The following is a 19,524-nucleotide window of genomic DNA, read 5'->3' on the forward strand; positions in this document are numbered from 1 at the left end:
ATTTGGTAGATTAACTTGTGATATCATTATAGATAAAGTGCCTTTGTGTGCGCTATGAAATACCGTTAAGATCCGCTGAAACCAGGTCATTTCACATCATAACTCGGAAACTATTTAAGTTATGATGCTGAAATTTGGTATATTGACTGGTGATCTGTTGTCAAGTAAATCCTTATTTGGTCCGATATGAAAAGGATGTTAGGTCAGTTAGAAATAGGCCTGCAAATAGTTGGTCAGTTTTTACTGCTGAAAAATAATATGAAAGGGGAACATTTGTGCTGGGATCCAATCAAAGCAGTCAAGGTCTTCATGAAATCTATCAACTAATTGATTTGTGATTTAATCACATTAATGCCGCTGAACGGTGTCCATAATGTGGCCAAGATTCGGGCTCAGTTACAGCCCAGCTGTTGACAATGCCGGCGGCGTTGGCTCATTAGGCCAAATGGCTTGGGTAGCTGAAGGCAGGCAAATCCAGCTGAGAAGGACATTTGCCTTTGGCTTACAGTTACACACGCCGCTGGCGTCGCACTTGTCGTTACGTTTATGATGTCGACTGCGATGCGAACGCGTTGCGAATGCCCAATCCAAGGGAGGGCAGCAGTAACAACAACAACAACAACAGCAAGGACTAACAAGTCAGCCAGCAGGATGAAGCGCAATGTCAACAAGACGACACGAGCCCGGCGCTAAAGGACATGGGATAGGAGGGGACGAGATGCCAGATGCGAGATGTCAGTGTCCAAAAACTTGGCACGTACATAAAATATTTTCATTTAGCTGTCAGCATTTATTTAAAATGGACACACACGCACACACACACACACACACACACACACACACACACACACACGTGCTAAAGGATGGCATACCCAACTATGCGCGTCCGACAGATTTCAGCTGCCACATTGCAAAGGCCAAATGCCTGCGGCCCTCGGCTGATAGTTTTTTTTGTAGTTGTAGTTGTTGTTGTTGCGGAGCTGGGAGTTGGTAGGCGTCGCGCATGAATTCCAGCTGAATGCACAGGAGGCGCGCAGCGGCCACACCCAGAAAGCGGCGCGCAGGACTAAGGGCTGCGGGCAAGGCAACAATAACAACAACAACAACAACAGCAGCAGCAGCAGCATAACTTAAGCGCAAAGCGAAAAAAGCAAGTGGGCGCACAAAAGTATGCAATAAAATTATGTGGCATGTGCAGAGCCCAGCCGGAAACAGTTATGCTGCGTAAGATAGTGTGTGTGCGAGAGAGAGAGAGAGAGGGAGAGGGAGATGGATGGAGTGCGATTGCGAGCGTGTTGATGCGTGCTCGTGACTCAAGTGTTGCTCCCCAAACGAGCTTTGCTTTGGCTCGGCGCGTGCAAATATGCGAAGCTGGGGACCGAAACTGAAGCCGTTTGTTGAATGCGGCCGGAACAACCCCATCTAATCCAACATTCACCGCAACATCCATTCCCATTTCCCATGCTTGCATTTGCCGTTGCTTCAATTGGGGCTGGCACTAACACATGTGACGCCTGTGACTAGTATCGTATGCGTGCGATTGCTATCGATCGCACGTGTGATCTCAGACAAAATGACAAAAAAAAAAAGGAAAAACATTTTATGTACTTAATAATATATAACGTTTTTTTTTTTTTTTTTTTTGATATGGTTCAAAGTCTTTACATTTTGTTTGCTCTATTTCATTTATTCTATTATCATGGGAACAACTTAAATTAAATTTATGTGAATATTGACAATACCACTTATTAGTCTAATAAATAAATTAAGAGAATGATAGATTTCTATTGAAATTTTTAACAAAAATTCAATATAAATCTAAAATATGCCTTAGCAATTGCTGTGGCACTTTGGAACTTGTGTTACGTAGGTGAAATTAAAAAATTAACGAAATCCAGCAAAAGTAGCCAAAATACTTGGCAAGAGTCTAGCTAAGCATTTCAATTTGATAAAATGTAAAGAAGCATGCGATTATTCTTACAGTGTCTGCAATCGATGTTTACAGCGCTTGTCGATAGTTATGGCGCCGTGCGGCACATCACTAGCGGCCGTTGCGGCCTGCGAACGGGCCAATTTGGCGACTGTCGCTGTGGCTGCTAAAGCAGAAATTACATAGACATAGACGCGCACCAGCTGCGTGCGCATTAAGACGTGTTTCCAACAATCTTTCAACGCGTTCGCGTTCTTGTTGTTGTTTTCAATTTGCTTGCATGCGGCAAACAGCAGTTGAAATAAACAACAACAGAAAGTAGCAAGTGCGCCTGTTGGCAGGCAGCGTTTTTTTTTTGTAAACTATTTTTGTTTTGCGCTTAACAGCATAAATTTGGAATACGTGTGAGATTTGAAAATAAATTGAAAATGTTGCAATATCTATATAATATGTGAGAAGATGGATTTCGCAAATCGCAATAATACGGCCAACAAATTTGTCTGTCCCAGCGACAGGCAGCTGGCGCTGCGAGCCAAGTAAGTAAATCGGAGTGCGCTCAAATGTAGGCAATGAAAAATGCCAATGCAACAATTGGGCGCCTGTTACAGGCTGTGTGCATGTCTAGCTCTGTGTGTGTCTGTGTGTGTGTGTGTCCAAGTTAAACAACAGCGTTAACGTTGACTAAACTTAAACAAAGCGCAATGTGAATTGTCATGAATGTGCTGTGCGCGTCATAAACAAAAGCTGGCCGCTCACGTTGTTGTTGTTGTTGTTGCTGTTGTTGTTGTTGTTGTTGCTGGCTGATAAGGCAACAAGCGGCGCGCAACAGTTAGTGCGAAGCGCAAAAAAAAAAAAGACAAAAACAAAAACAACAGCAACGAGCAGAAACGCCAACTGTCGCGTATGTGTCGACAAAAGCTTTAGTTATAATTTAATTAACTTTGACTGCGTCAGTCGCCGCTGTCTCCCTCTGCACATATATACATATACATCTGTCTGTGTGTGTGTGTGTGTGTGTGTGTGTGAATAGCTAAAGCGCGCAACGCTGTTGCTAAATCAAACACATACACACACACACACACGCACACGGCTTGGCCATGGAATTGCCAACGTGCTGTCAAGGACCCAGCGCACAGCCAAAGGACCACATGTCCTCCTGCGTCCTGCGTCCTTCGTCTAATCATAATTGCTGACTGGGCCGCTCGCTGAGCTCGTTGCCGCCGTCTCGCTGACAGATTAATTAAATTTTAATAATGCTTCAAGTTGTTCTTGTTTTCTCTTTCTTTTTTTTTTTTTTTTGGTTATTTTTATGAACCGCGTGCATGTTTATGGCACAGTCGGAATACACAATTATTTATTGCAATTGACGGCGACTAACTGACTGAGCCGTTGGTAGGCTGGGTGAAGCGGGCATCAACATTTATATTAACACGCCCACACGCACACGCACACACACACACAGGCACACGGTCGCTGGCAGCATATGTTTGTGTCAAAGTGAAAACGTGTAGCGTATTGTGAGGCGCAATCCCAGCTGACTGTGAATATGTGAATTGGGGCTTTACGCAGAATTAACTACAAGTACAAAACCGCACACACACACACACAGGCACACACGCCTGCACAGACATTGAAGCACGCTTTATGCATAATGCCACAGCCGCAAAATACACGCACAGCGGGCGCACCGGATGGCAGCTGTGTGCCAGTTGGCTGGCAGCAGGTTTCAAGTGCTCAATTTACACTTCCGTTCGCTCAATTTTCGCAGCGAGCTTCAACTGTACATATAATAATAAAAATAAAAAAAAAAGAAAGCATAGAAACAATGCCGCAGGCGTGACGCATGTACACTGGACATGGCATACGAACTGGGTGGCGGCAGCTGGACGGGGCGCGGCTATTGTGCAGCTGACAAGCATGTACTTGAAATTCAAATTACAGCCCAAGGCAGCCGTCGCAGCAGCTGCGAAAGCTCAGAGCTGTCAGGCAGAAACCGCAGCGCTGCAGTGCGAAATGCTTTTAAATTGGCTGCCGCAAGCGAACGAGTTGCATTAACTCTTATGTAAATGAAATGCATTTTCATTTTAAGAAGTTCAAGAATATCTATCGATGTTGTTTCAAAATGCTGCCCTGTCTCTTTTAGCGCTTACATGCCTACAGCTTACGCTTCAACCTCTTCCTCCTGCATACCATGCATTTTGACAGCCGCCATTTTAGGTGCAATACACTTGCAGAGCAGGCAATGCAATTGCCTTGATCGTATCACAAGCAACAGCTTGATCGTTTGACAGCGTTAATTATAGCGGCAACCTCTTCTGCTGCATACCATGCAAACCATGACAAGCAACAGCTAATCGTTTGACAGCATTCATTACAGCGGCAACCTCTTCTGCTGCATGCCATGCATTTTGACAGCCGCCATTTTAGGTGCAGTACACGTGCCGAGCAGGCATTAGAATTGGCTAAGCGTGCGACAATTCAACGGCTTGATCGTGTGAGGGCCTCAAAGATGCAGTTAGTGCTAATGTGACAATAATGTCGCATGCTCTGGCATCGGTTTTTTGTTGTTGTATTATTTCGATAGAGAGTACGCAGTTGTTAAGTGCATTTTGCAATTGCATTTTAAGTACGCCAAATGGGGCAAACAAATTATTATGTGCACGCAAAGTGAAATTAACTCAGTTTGCCTGTTGCTCGAACGTAAATACCGTTGCCTGATCCTGACAGCGTGCACGGCAGCTGCTGAAACTGAAGCGGAAAGCCCTCAAGGCAACAGGCGAGGTTAGAGCACACACACGGAGACACGCGCGCACACAAACACACACGCACATTTATGTATATTTGCATGTACAGTGCACACACAGTACAGTGGATATGCGCATAGCAGCCTCAAGGGAACACTGCTTCCAGCATTTCTTCCTAACAAGCTGCTATCAGCTAAACAGAAATTCAATTCCAAAACGAATTCAGCTTGATTTCGCAATAGGTTCAGCCTATTGAGTGTGTGCGTTACTTTCAAGTCAATAAACCCGCGGCAAGGCAATGAAATGGCGGCCACAAAGTGAGCAGCACGAACACGAACACAAAGCGTAACAGAAACATTTTAACGAACACGTTCAGAGACGCGCGTGTGTGTGTGTGTGTGCGTGTGTGTGTGTGTGCGTGCACATTGAGTTGGGCTTGGTATGTATTTTTAAGTTGAGGTTATGCTCCCTTCAAGATTCTTATCAGAAAGTTGTATATTGAAATGGTTGGAGTTTTTATTGTGTGTACCCTGTAAACATTAGGCTACAAAGGGGTCTGATGGTTTTGCCTGGTTTTGACTGTCTCTATAGATCTGTATCTGTCGGTCCACTTGTATGTTAACGTCGATCAAGTTTACTTGATAACATCGTAATAGATCTTTTCGTTTCTCCAAGGTCGAAAGGTATGCGTGTTTGTTTGTTTCAGTGGGCACAGGGTATCTCTTAGCTGCATTTTTACTTGTTTTTGTTTTCTTTCTATTGTTATGCTTATTAGCCTTATTTGACTTAAAACAAGTTGGTTTCATTAAATTGGCTAAGAACTAAATTCAAATAGAAACAGGCTGAGTTCAGCTCCAGCAAAGCAGGTAACATTTAAGCAGAGCAGGTAAATATGACGTTACCTTCAAAGAAAAGTCTTACTTATTATTGTATAGAAAAAGGAAGTGTTCTCTTAGTATCGCACGAGTGAAATTTATGCTTATCGCCCAGGCGATAGATTGGCGAGCCCTACTCGATATATGATAAATGCATTAAATGTTAATATGCTGAAAGGCTTTCGTTGCTTTAATTATGAAAATCAACGGGGCGAAAAGAAAGCGATAATAAGGCGATATGCCGCAAACAAAGCTTGTCAAGCCTCGCTATGATTATGCATGCATACATACATATGCATATTAACTGGCGTTTGCCAAAGGTACAAATTCCACGTAAAGTGCCACCCCCATTTACATAAAAATGTACTCACATGTGTGTGTGTGTGTGTGCCCGTGCCCGTATGGCCGCTGCGTTTTTCATGCCATGTATAAGTGATTCCAAAGTGGCCATAAATCGCGCAAGTCCGGACACGAACCCGAACCCGGACCCGGACCCAGGCACAGCCCTGAGCCCAGGCTCTTAATTAACTTTGAACTTGACATTTTGGCCCTGGAACTAAGGCTGAAGCTGAGCTAAGCGGCAGCAGCAACAACAGCAATGTACAATGTATTCATGGTTAGCCGCACATTTAATACCCTTCCTCACATGCGGTGGATTGAAGAAGTAGTAAAGAACAAGAACTCCTATTTAGTCTAAGTGAGTCTTTTAATTATTCAACCTGTCAATCAATCAGTCAGTTGGTCAGTCTGGAGATTAGTCAATCAGGCATTTAGTAAGTGTGTCAATTAGTCAATTAGGCAGTCATTATGCCTGTCAATTAGTCAGGCAAGCAGTCAAACCGTCCGTCCGTAAATCAATCAGTTAGTATAACAGTCGGTCTGGGAGTTATTCAATCAGTGAGTCTCTTAATAAATCAATCAGTCAGTCAGGGAGTTAGGCAATCAGTCATTAAGTCTGTCAACTATTAGAGACACCAGTAAATTATTCAGTTAGTCAATCAAACCCAGTCATTCTAGTCCACTAGGCAGTCTTATTCTGTCAGTCAACTAGGCAGTCAGTCAGTCAGTCAGTCAGTCATAATCTGCGAGTCAGTCAATCAGTCAGTTAGCCTGTGAATCAATCAATAAGTCGGTCAAACAGTCGGTACGTAAATCAGTCAACTAGTAAGTCTGTTAATTAGTCATTCTGTCAGTGAGTATATCAATCAGTCAATCAACTAGTAGACTCACTAGTCAATTCGTCAGTCAGTCAATCAAACCCAATCATTCTTTCAACTAGTGGGTCTGCCAATTATTCAGTCAATCAGTCAGGTAGTTGGTCAATCGGTTAGTCCATCAACTAGTATATTCATTAGTCAATCAATCAATCAGTCAGTCAGTCAACTAGTTATTTCGTCAATCAGACTCAGTCAATCCGTCGACTAGTGAGTCTGTCAATTATGCAGTCAGTCAGTCAATCAGTGAGTTTCCTACTAAATCAATCAGTCAATCAACTAGTCAATCAGTCAGTCAATCAGTCAACTAGTTAGTCCGTCAAACAGACTCGGTCAATCAATCATTCGTTTTCCTGTATGCGTTACACGTTTCGTTACAATCGTTACGCCCTTGTGTAGGGTATCAGAAACATAATTACCGCATTAGGCAGCCGGCACTAATGATGCTCATTAGGCGCACAGCGACCCGGACACCTTCACACACCCGCACACACAGACAGGCGCATAATTATTAACATTTTGTTGTGTTCGCAGATTGAAAGCCGGCTGGAGCAGCTCGAAGACGAACGAGCCGCTGCGTCCGGATGAGCAGGAGGCGATCATATCGGTGATACGGCGCAATGAGGAGATCGAGATTGCGGAACGGCAGCGTGTGGGCCGGCTTGTGGAGCGTGTGGAGAAGATCAAGCTGCACGCGGTGGAGCGCGGTCCCAACTGTTGTCGCCTGTGCGGCGATGCGTTCGGCCTGCTGCGGCCGCAGCGCATCATCTGCGAGGACTGTCGCAAATCCGTGTGCACCAAGTGCAGCGTCGACATCAACATTAGGTATCACAATAGCGAACGGACGCGCGAGATTTGGCTGTGCCGCATCTGCTCCGAGACGCGCGAGATGTGGAAGAAGTCGGGCGCTTGGTTCTTCAAGGGTCTGCCCAACTATGACATGCCCGTGCGCAGTCTCAGTGCAACGAACACGCCCACTGCCACGCCCATAGCGGGCGGAGCAGGTGGCAGAGCGGCGGCAGCAGTCGGACGCAGCCTACACGCCACACCGACGCGCGCTGCACGCATCAAGAAGCTAACGATACGCGTCAACGACAGCAGCAGCAGCAGCAGCGGCGGCGGCAACAGCAGCGCCAGCGGCCAATCCGAGCCGGAGGAGGAGGATCAGCCGGATCAGGGCGCCAAGCCGGGCACAGCTGCCGCAGCCGCCGCCGCCGCCGCCGCTGCCGGCTCCCAGCGGCTGCAGCGTGACGAAAGCTTCCGGCTGCGCGCCTACGGCTCCATACGTAGCTTCATCGATGGAGGCGAGCGCAAGCTATCCAATTCCTTCTTATTTGGCCGCCAGGGCAATGCGCGGCAGGCGGATAGCCAGGACTATGACAACATCTCGACGGCGTCCACGGTCGCACAGCTGCGCCGCGAGGGCAGCTTTCTGCGTCGCAGCTCGGTCAGCTCGTCGTGGTCCTTCAGCGACAGCTCCGGTTCCGGCAACTCCGCCACGCACAACCAAACCCCGCAGCAGCAGCAGCAGCAACAGCAGCAACAGCAGAAGCAACAACAACAACATCAGCAGCAGCAACATTGTCGGGATCCACTGCTAGGCTGGCTAGAGATTGCCATCAGCTATCGGGAGAACTTCCACAGTCTGGACTGCACCATGGTCCGTGCACGTGACTTGCCCGCAATGGATGCCGCCGGCCTGGCCGATCCCTACTGCAAGCTGAACATTGTAACGCCCGAGGGGCATACGAAATATACGCGCTGGCAGCGCACCAAAACGGTCCACAAGACCCGCAATCCCGACTTCAATGAGACGCTACAATTCGTTGGCGTTGAGCCCGAGGAGCTGGGCAATTCCCTGCTCTATGTGGCGCTCTTCGATGACGATAAATACGGACACGATTTTCTGGGCGCCGCCAAGATCTGTCTATCCACGGTGAGTTCTGTTGCGAGAGGTGAAATACGCGTGAAAACACGCCGAATTTCAAATACCCTTCCTGTGAGAGAATCAATCCGTTTTCCATATAGATCTATATAGTGTAGTTGTCCGATTATGGCAAGACTTTGCCTGGAGGAGGCTGGAAAAGTTTTCCATACGATACTTCCAATAAAGCTATATGATATAGTAAACCGATAACATCATGTTGATCAAATCTAAGCAGTAAGGCAATATAGAAATTGTCGAATTAAGGCAATCTTTCAAAAGAGAAACATTTCCGACCGATTCCGCCCATGTCAGCTATACGATAGAGGGGAGTTCGAACCGGCCAGTTTCGTGAGAAAGTCGGTTCTATGCAAAGGAACATACGAATAGACGGTCCACGTCCACGACTATTTATGCGAATCAAGAATACATTTGTCATATGGGATCTATTGAGACTTAGCCTAGGCTTACATCGAACCGGAGCGTGAAGCAGAGAGAGAATCTCTAAAAAGATTGGGAAACCAGAATTTGGTAAATAATTTGAAATTATATATGCGAATCATTGCAGGTGCATAGCACATCGCAGTATCGGATATCGGTGCCGCTGGGCGTCGAGGATCAGTATAGCACTGAGGCGGAGCTGGCGCAGAGCTGGCCAAATGGCAAGATGCTCATCTCGCTGTGCTACAATACGAAACGGCGTGCTTTGGTGGTCAATGTGAAGCAGTGCATCAATCTGCTGGCCATGGACAACAACGGCAGCTCCGATCCATTTGTCAAGCTGTGAGTTAAGCAATCTTTCTGTTCCTCCTCCCAGCTAATGGCATCTCTGTTAATTCCCGCGCGGTCTTAGGCAACTGAAACCGGATGTGCATAAGAACAAGAAGCACAAGACGAGCGTCAAATGGCGCACACTGAATCCCATCTACAACGAGGAGTTCTACTTTGAGGCCAGTCCCCATGATCTGAACAAGGAGATGCTCATACTGACCGTCTGGGACAAGGATCTGGGCAAGAGCAACGACTTCCTGGGCAGCCTCCAGCTGGGCGCCCAAAGCAAGGGCGATCGACTTCAGCAGTGGCTCGACTGCATACGGCTGCCCGATCATTTCCATGAGAAGTGGCATTGCCTTGCTCCGGACAATCCCACACATTAGCCAAAAAAGTGCGCCCGCCAAGCTGATTCCAATATTAGTTTCATAAAATGCATACCATATACTTATATATCTATATATATATATGAAAATATATTTTTGATATGCCTGCATGCATGTGTGTGTGTGTGTGTGTGTGCGTGTGTGTGTGTGTTTACGAACACTTTTTTCTTTCTCGCAAATGCTTGCTCAACATAACCTCAATTCGCTCGCTTCTTCTTCCTGCATACACAGATACATGCACAAGCACACACACGCACACACACACACACACGCACACACACACACACACACACACGCACACACATATATATACTGTATATAGCTTTGTTTAAGTGTCCTTAAAAAGGGTTTATCAACATACAACAATTGTTTTACTATTTTATACTTTTCTTTCCGTTTCTTTCTCTTTTTGCACAAAACTTTTGTAACATTTTTATCGATAATATATATATATAAAAAACTCAAGACAGTAGCTAACAAATTTACCTACAAAAAGTAATAAAATAATATTTTTGATTCATATATTTATTATAATTGAAAAACATTTCTCGCAGAGCACTCTATATTTATAATATTCAAATCTTTTGCCAACACACACAGAAAAACAAACGAATTAGTCAAGCATTTAACGAATGCAATTTATTTATAGATATACATATATATACACATATGTATATATACATATACACAAATAAATCAAAAATCAAAATTATGAATATTGAAAAAAATCATATATTTTAATGGTGGATGGGAATTCAGCGCGTTTTTAAACGAGCTCAGGAATCGCAATAAATTTTGAAGCGCAAACATTTACAATTTATTTAAATATATATATATATTGATATATATATATATATAATTAAACAAACAAAAAATATATATATATATTTCATAAAAGAAATCATTTTATTGAGGGGAATGAACGCGTGTGCCACAAGAGAAATTTTCAGTGTGTTTTCTTTCCGGCGAGTTTATACAATTTGTAAAGTCGAATACATTTTAATTATACAATTATATATGTATATGTACAAATCATTTATGCATATAAATATTTTAACAAATTTGATATATGAACAAATTTCGTAGGTGCTTCAAATCGCCAACGCGTTTTCAACAGCAAAAATTTACAATTTTATGATTTTGGCATAGAGGATCGTATACAATTTTAGTTTTTGTTTTTTATATACATACATATATGTATATATATAAGAATAATATTAAAATTAATAGATAGTTTAGGAAAGAGTAGAGATTAAGGATGAAAAGAAAATTGATTCAGGTTTCGCTGATCGAACCAGCTCACAGGAGAATTTCCGGCGATTTTCTTTTTAGTAGCCGATTTGGCATTTGAATAAGTTGGGCAAACACACCGATATATATAGGAAATATATATAAATTCATATATATATATGTATATGTATGTTTATATAGGTGGATAAGTACATCAAGATAGTTAATCCTGGACTTTTGCAGTTGCCGCAAATTGTGGCAAAAATGTAGACCTCAGCTTCGAGGCTCCACAGAGATTCCACAATTGTTTGCCTTTGTACGAAGAGAGCCAATTGGGTTGCCAACGCTTAAGTTAGGCAAAATACTAAATAATAGGAGAAAACGCTTAAGAGCTAAATGAAACGCTGATAAGATAGGGAACCGGCACAAGGCGATTTGTGCCGCTTCAAGCCGGCGTTCTCGCTGTTCAGAAGTCGCCCAAACTCGTGTCCGGCATGATAAACAAGACGCTGTTCCTGCTGCGTATGTGAATTCTGCTGCTGCTGTTGCTGTTGCTGCCGCTGACGTTGCCGCTGCTGCTGTTGCTGCCGCTGCTGCTGCTGATGTTGATGCTGCGTTGTTGTGTGCTGCTGCTGCTGCTGTTGATAGTGGCTGCCACCAGCGGACGACGCCGCAGCACTGTTTGTATGTTAGAAGAGACGCTTCTCGTAGCTGAAGAGGCCGTGCACATTGCCCTCCAGCTGGGCCGAATGGGTGCGCTTCATGAAGCGCAGTTGGCCATTGTAGATCATCTCTCTGCAAGCATAAGCAAGGATTAGCTGTATAAGCGGTATGTTTGTCTATAAGAGGATAACTCGTTAGCTGACTGATTGACGAAAAAGTACTCTGTAGTTGTCTGATTGACTGATTCATTAGTTGACGAGCTGAGTGATTGATGGACCGACTGAGTGCCTGGTTGATTGACGCACTTGTAAACAAACTCTGACTAACTGATTGATCCCCTAAATAAAAGACTCACTCGTTGACTCGTCGATTGACTGAATCATTGGATGACTGATTGAGTGAGCGATTGAATGAGTGTCTGATTGATTGATTGACTAAATAACAAATAGACTGAAGCCCTAGTTGCCGTTATGACTGACCGATTGAGCAACTGATTGATTGACTTAAAAGATAAGGAAATGACTGACTGATTGAGCGACTGACTGCCTGATTGATTGACTGACTAGTTGATAGCCATACTAGGGAACAAACATACTGATTGACTAACTAAGTAAAAAAGTCACTCGTTGACTGATTGCCTGACTGACTGATTGATTGGCTCGCTAGTCAGCTAGCTGGCGTACTGATTGACCAGCAAAACCACATACGTTTGCAGTGTATGTCGTGAAAGAGACTCACCTCAGCTTGCTGACCGAATTGGCGCCAATGTCCTGGCAGCTATGCTGCAGTCCACATTCCAAATAGGGTAGATAGCGCAGAACGGAGCCCTTGTCGACAATGCTGCCGCTGACGCCCTGGGCGACCTTCATTTTATCCATTTCGTTGTGATAGTAGCGGGACATGGCCGCACCCTTGGCATCGCCACGCTCCATGGCCTCCAGGGAGCCCATGCCGCGATATTTCTTCAAGCGCACACCATCCGAGAAAAAGTACTCGCCGGGCGCCTCTGAGGTGCCGGCCAAAAGGGAGCCCATCATCACAGCGCTGGCACCCAATGCCATGGCCTTGACAATGTGCCCAATCGATTGGATGCCGCCATCGGCAATGACCGGGACGCCGAACTGTTTGGCAAATTGGGATACCTGATGGACGGCCGTTGCCTGTGGACAGCCGCAGGCCATGACCTCCTGGGTAATGCATATCGAGCCGGAGCCCATGCCGACGCGCAGGCCATCCACGCCAGCATCGATAAGGTTCTTCGCCTGGGCACGTGTTACCACTGTCAGAGAGATGGAGTATTTGTTAGTGCTCGAGCACACAATGCAAGAAAATTCTACAGTGCGTAACAGAAGTAAATGCCAAACTGATGCGTGCCTCAAGCTGTGCTTCTTCTGGACAATGCAATCCCGATGAACCGCGGCAATAGTTATAAAATTAAAGATATTTATCTAGATATATACTATACAAGAAGCTGCTTGTCAAATGTGGTGTCTACAGTTCTCATAGTTTATGAGATTTGCTCAAAGAACATAAATTCGATATCGACTTTTTATCGATTACTTGCAAACGGGGCAAGTTATCGAAACGCTGCTGCGCGGATACTAGGAGGACCTACTGTCCAAATTTCAAGTCTCTAGCACTTATAGATTCTGAGATCTTTGCATTTATACAAACGGACAGACGGGCATGGCCAGATCGACTCGGCTATTGATGCTGCTCAAGAATATATATATATATGCTTGATGGGGTCGGAGATGTCTGTCCTGCTGTCTGTTAACCATTTTCAATGGGTTCAGGTTATAGAAATGGGAAATTGGGGGAAATATCCCAAAAGTCTCAAAATCGATAATTATCGATATTATGAGTGTGGGCTGAGATATCGATAGGGCATGCAGAAGGACGTGGCTGGATCGTCGTCTAGAACAGGAATAAGGGACTGAAGAAGAAGCACAGCTAAGGTTGAGGGCGTGGCATTTAGTTTCATTACACACAATTGGAATTGGTTTTTGTTTTTTTTTTTTTGGGATTAGTTGGGATTAGTTACCATTGCCGCCAATGACCTGCAGATCGGGATAGGTTTCCTTGATGAACTTGATCATCTCGACCTGGTAAATGGAATTGCCCTGGGATGAGTCCAATATGATGACATCGACACCATTCGCCACAAGGAGATGGAGACGCGCCTTGTCCTCGTGCCGTGTACCAATGGCAGCACCGACGAGCAGCTGCTTATTTGAATCCTTGGATGCATTCGGATAGGAGCGTGCCTTCTTCAAATCCGTGCGGGCTATCATCGCGACCAGCTCCCCGTCCTGGTTGACAATCGGCAGCTTGCCCTTTTTACTCTTCTCCAGAATGGCATTGGCCATGGGCAGGGTGATGCCGTTGGGTGCCGTGATTAGCTCTGTGGTCATGATGTCCGCCAATAGGACTTCCGGTTGATGTTCACGAAAATCGATGTCACGGGACGTGACCATGCCCAACAGCTTGCCGCCCAATTTGCCATTCTCGGTAACGGGATAGCCGGTGAAGCCGTTCTTGCGACGGGCCTCGAGCACATCGCCAACGGTATTTGACGGCGACATCACCGACGGATCGCGCATAAAGCCATGTTTGTATTTCTTAACCTTGTGCACCTCCAACGCTTGATACTCCGGCGTGCAGTTGTGATGGATGATCCCAATGCCACCACACAGCTGCGCGTTGGTTTTCCCGCCAAATATAATTCCGACCAGGGTAAGCGTGTGGGGGAAAATTTGTTTTTTTTTTTTGGTTTTTAGCGAATTTAGAGGCGCATAAGAGTGTTCAATTACAACCACAACTGGAGCATGGAGCACCAAATGGCGATGTGCATCGGTCGGCGTTCGTCGTTTATCGGTTATCGGTTATCGTTTATCGACAACGTGTGACAAGGCTGCAAACCCGACATTTGACCCCGTCAAATGTTAATGTGGCAATAACAGCGCTACGTTAACATTATAGCATAATTATGCTAACGTTAACAGATAACAGAATGCAATTGGCATTGATATGAATTCGATTCACTAAGTGTTAATTGACGTTAACAGCCTGACATTAACAGCATTATATAATTTAACAGCACATTAACAGCACTGCATAAAGCAATTGATATGTATTCGATTTATAATGTTTATGTAAAGTTAACAGTATGCATTACATTTTCAAACATTTATAATGTTAATGTTACGTTAACAGCGTGACATTACACAGCATGAAAAACAAAAATTAAGTTCGTAGCTGATTCAAATTATTAATGTAGCTGTTAATACACTTCAAGATTGGACATCTTCTAAATAAGTACTCAAAATGACGATAACAGAGTGACGTTAACAGTGTTACGTTAGCAGTGATTACATATATTAATCTGCAACAATCTTTTGGTTTTTGCCAGGTGTCTGTTCACAATGTTAATTAACGCTAACATTAACATTAGTTGCAGTCTGCTTTTAATTAGTCAACAGTGGTATGTTAACAGCATGCTAACAATAACATAGAACCTTTTTGAAAAGCTTATCCTTGATTTAAGTATTGCAGAGAGCATTATTATAATGTTAGCCAATGTGTAACATTATGGAAAGCATCTTCAAGCCTGCGAATAGCATATGTTATTAACATTTAAAGCCGAGTCGGCATAACATTATCAGTTTGTATATAGATAGATGCTTTCTTCAGTTTCTGCTGCAGTCAGCAAATTTGTTTTAGTCAACCGATTCCGAGCAACATATCATATAGCTGGCATGGGAACAATCGATTGAGATTTGAGCTTTTGTTTAAACAACTTTTTTGGCGGAGCATATTGCAAGTTAACATAAATATGCTCTGTTATGCATGGATGAAAATTGAAAATATGTCCATGAAAGTTTTTAGCTGGGAATAACGAACACTTACTGAAGAAGAAATCGGCTCAAATATAGATAGTTAGAATAGTTAATGAAAAAATACAAATTTGGCTTTATGAATCAGGTTACTATATCGTTTATGTGCTATGTAACGCTGGCAAATGAGCGTAAGGGTATTTGCACGTCGTCAATTCGTAGTTGGTTCAGTTCAAAGAATCTCGCACTGATTTGCAGCCTTGTTAAAAGTTGTCTGTGGTATCGGGTTGTATACATATATATATATATATATATATATATATGTACAGTTATGGATTGCCGTAGATAAAACAAACACTTACCGCCATGGCTATGGCCATCTCGGATTCGGTTACCGTGTCCATGGGCGAACTGACTAACGGTGCACGCAACGTGATGCCCTTCGTTAGCGGCGAGCTAAGATCGACCTCCTCGGCGGCAAAGTCTATATAGCCGGGTAATATGAGAAAATCGCTGTGTGCGCCGCGAAGCACACAGAGCGAGCGTTGTGTGAGTGTGTGCGTGTGTAACATGAGCCTGACTTACGGTTAAAATGTGCGAGGGGGAGGGGGGGGGGGGGGGGGGTGCAACTAGTTCAATTTGAATGTGAATTAGTTCAAACGTCATGTACCAAATCTGTCATTTGACTCGTTCAGTTTTTGATCAATGCAACAAATGAGTTTACGCGCTATTGAATACATTTTCTGATTTTGAATTTAGTTTAATTTTCTTTAATTTATGCATTTAATATTTTAATAAGTCAAGTGAAGGTTAAACTTTATATATATATGCATCAAAATGTTTTATATTAAAATGGATTTCTTTCTATATTAATATAATAATCGAATACATTTGTTTATGTTTAATAGGCGCCATAGAATGTAGCTTTAATTAACGGCTGAAAAAGCGTCGAACTGAACAAAACGCATCTTTCATGAATAACTGTATAACAGCAGAGTACATTGTTTCGTTCAGTAGCCACTGACAAACTGAACGAGTGCATTGAATTGAACGATTTAGTTGAGTTAGCATTGAACAGTTCATTAACTTAACGATGCAAAGTAAACTTTAACTTTGAAAGGTTGTAGGTGTGCGTGCGTGTGTGTGTTTGTGAGAGAGAGTGTGTGTATGTGTACATGTTGTGTGTCTGAGAGAGCGCGTGCAAGTGTGCATGTGTGTGTGTCTGAGAGAGCGTGTGCAAGTGTGCAAGGGTACATGTGTGTCTGAGAGAGAGAGAGAGTGCAAGCGTACATGTGTGTGTGTATGTGCGCGTGTTGCTTAACACTTACTTGTAGGTAAGGCCCTCGCCATTTTTAAACAGTTCGCTGCAGCTGAGCCCATCCTGCAATTGCTCCAACTTGTCAGCTGCGGCTGAGGCTGCTGCTGTCTTTGTTGTTGTTGTTGGGTAGCTGGACGAATCGCCGCTGCCCATTAGGCCATTAACTTTTGGCTTCAGATTGGCGCCGACGTCGGCGGCTGCGCTTCTGTTTGCCATGCGACTGTTCACCTCAGGCAAGCAATGTCAATAGCAACAGCAAAGGCAAAAGCAAAGGCAATAAACAAATATGTCTAAACAAGCAGACGCCGTACGTTAATTATGATTTATACGACTATATATATATATATATATATATATATGTATATATAGACATATATATAAATGGCCTCCTCTTGGCAGATTGCAGCTGGCTTTCGCTGTTGCTGAGCCTCTTCAGTTAAAGTTGAAATCAATTCGATTGCAATTGCCAATTCGTGCCTAGAACATAAAAGCAGAATAAAACAAAATAAATGAACGCAATTCAATTAAAAGAAAGCATTGCAATCGAGCCAAGCCGACGGCGGCATGCTCTGCATTCGCAGCCAAAGATATGCTACCTTTGGAATATCCATTATATATATGTATGTAAAATATATATACAGTTATGTTTGAAATATTTGAAGAAAATTTTGAAGAAAAACTCATTTTAAGATCAGTTGTTCTCATAAAAATATGATAAATTAGTTCCATGATGATTCGATATTTAGATATGTTAGCGAAATATATATCTGTTAGACATGTAATAAAGCTCCTAAATCTTAAGTTTGATCCAAATAGCTGGGAGAACATACAAAAACGCGTTTTCCGACCGGTTCTTACTAAGGCAGTCATACAATATAGTAGCCCGATTTCGTTCGTACTTTGGAAATGTGTTAGAAATATAATATAGCTCATAAAAATGAAGTTTGATCAAAATAGCTGGGGAAAACAAAAAGTAATTCATACAAAAACACGTTTTCCGACCGGTTCTTACTATGGCAGCCATATGATAAGTCTCTCGAGTTTTGGATAGTTTTGAGGAATCAGAGACACGTTTGCAGACGGACATGATACGGCTCGGGGATCGAAGACGTTTTCTATGCGTAGCATACTTCATGACAGACCTATAATACCCTCCGCCAGCGTATAGGAGTGCCCAACACTTTTAACTGCCAGCGAATAACGTCAAAAGGCGCACACACGCACACGCACACACACAAACGTAGTTTGACAGATGGACAGACGACAGGCCGAAATGATTGTTCTATGCACTTGGCCAAGCAGAGCATGAGAAAACCGAAGTATTAATTGTATGTCAAGGATAAGGGTTAAGCCCGTCAATTGACGGTCAGCGGGATGTTGGGCAGTTTGTGAGATGTGTGTGCTCCTTGTTTTGGTCGAAGCACGTGCTTTTGATATTTACCCGTCCAGCCGCTCTTCCAACCGAAAGCGTCGAAATATTGACTTTAACTGTCTCCAATTCGAGTGAAGTGCAGAGACGTCAACATATATCGATACTGGCCTGGCCGATATTTTTGAGACGCAATAAATAGTTATCGATATGTCGGGCAAGTGTTACCAAACACGCAAACATACAACTTAATTAATTTGACACAAACATTATTTTATATAATTAAATTTGCATTTAAGTTTTTATTCTTTGTTGTTTCTCTAATGGTTTTGCTTTACATTGTTTGCCTCTAATATATCGTTCTTGGCGATGTTGCTTAAGCGATATGTGGCATATATCGTTTGCATATATCGCAAGTTATGTAGCATATGTTTCTGTCGCAAGCAAGGCATGATTTGATTAAATTAAATTAATCCATTAACCCCTTTTAATCACTTTCAACTGTATATTTTCCAAAAGTAAAAATTTAATTTAACACAACTCATTTGTGCAGTTGCTGTCTTTAATCTGCTGTCAAATTGTTTGCTTTGTTTTTAAATTGAGTTAATACAGGGTGACCATATTTCCTTGTAACAAGCATAGAGCGGTCACACTGCGCCAACTGGATATGTAATAAGCAAAATAGGTTTGTGCATTTGCTGCACCAAGTTAAAGCTTACTCAATACACAAACCATAAGCGAAGCTCAACGAAACTGGATTTGATGAAATGTAGTAGCTTAATATGCTCCTTTTCGAATTAACAGCTTAAACGGCGTTTGTTATAAATATATTTAATTTAATTTTTAATAAATACATTTAATTAGGTCAGTTATAAAATGACACAATGTAAAGCACAATTAGTGAATCTTTACAATTGAACAACACTGAAATCAAAACCCTCGTGCACTTTAACATGCCCATGTAAACGTTAACAGGGCGATGTAATGGGCATTGCTGTTATCGAGTTCCATGTTGCATGCTTTTAAGCGCCCTCTACCTGCCTTCGGCCTGGCAAACGAACAGCCGGACCAATGGATGAAACGAAGCGCATGAAACGAAACAAGAAAACGAAAAAATTTCTCTCTCATTCTTAAAATTTCACTCGCCGCGAGCTGTTGTCGTTCGCGCCCGGATAACGACGATATTTAAAAGTTGGTTTTTTTGTTGTATTTTTTTTGTCGTATTTTGCTGCAAATATGTATTTGAATGCGATTAACAAAGTGG

General features: G+C 43.2%; 2 protein-coding genes across 2 annotated transcripts; one reads left to right on the forward strand and one right to left on the reverse strand.

Annotated features, from left to right (window-relative positions):
- Positions 1-2,148: 2,148 nt before the first annotated feature.
- On the forward strand, positions 2,149-10,323 carry LOC115768358 (rabphilin-3A). The gene is made up of 4 exons (XM_030712925.1): positions 2,149-2,466; positions 7,298-8,699; positions 9,256-9,470; positions 9,541-10,323. The coding sequence occupies exons 1-4, from the start codon at positions 2,390-2,392 to the stop codon at positions 9,842-9,844; spliced, it is 1,998 nt and encodes a 665-aa protein (XP_030568785.1). The 5' UTR covers positions 2,149-2,389; the 3' UTR covers positions 9,845-10,323.
- A 1,338-nt stretch (positions 10,324-11,661) lies between these two features.
- Positions 11,662-18,496, reverse strand: LOC115768342 (inosine-5'-monophosphate dehydrogenase). The gene is made up of 6 exons (XM_030712906.1): positions 18,333-18,496; positions 16,902-17,368; positions 15,936-16,086; positions 13,782-14,433; positions 12,476-13,016; positions 11,662-11,869 (listed from the first exon to the last, which is right to left on the reverse strand). The coding sequence occupies exons 2-6, from the start codon at positions 17,105-17,107 to the stop codon at positions 11,764-11,766; spliced, it is 1,656 nt and encodes a 551-aa protein (XP_030568766.1). The 5' UTR covers positions 17,108-17,368; positions 18,333-18,496; the 3' UTR covers positions 11,662-11,763.
- Positions 18,497-19,524: the final 1,028 nt, after the last annotated feature.

The sequence above is a fragment of the Drosophila novamexicana genome, unplaced genomic scaffold (assembly GCF_003285875.2).
Source record: "Drosophila novamexicana strain 15010-1031.04,08,12 unplaced genomic scaffold, DnovRS2.1 tig00001753-arrow-arrow-pilon, whole genome shotgun sequence".
In the NCBI taxonomy this organism is placed as follows: domain Eukaryota; kingdom Metazoa; phylum Arthropoda; class Insecta; order Diptera; family Drosophilidae; genus Drosophila; species Drosophila novamexicana.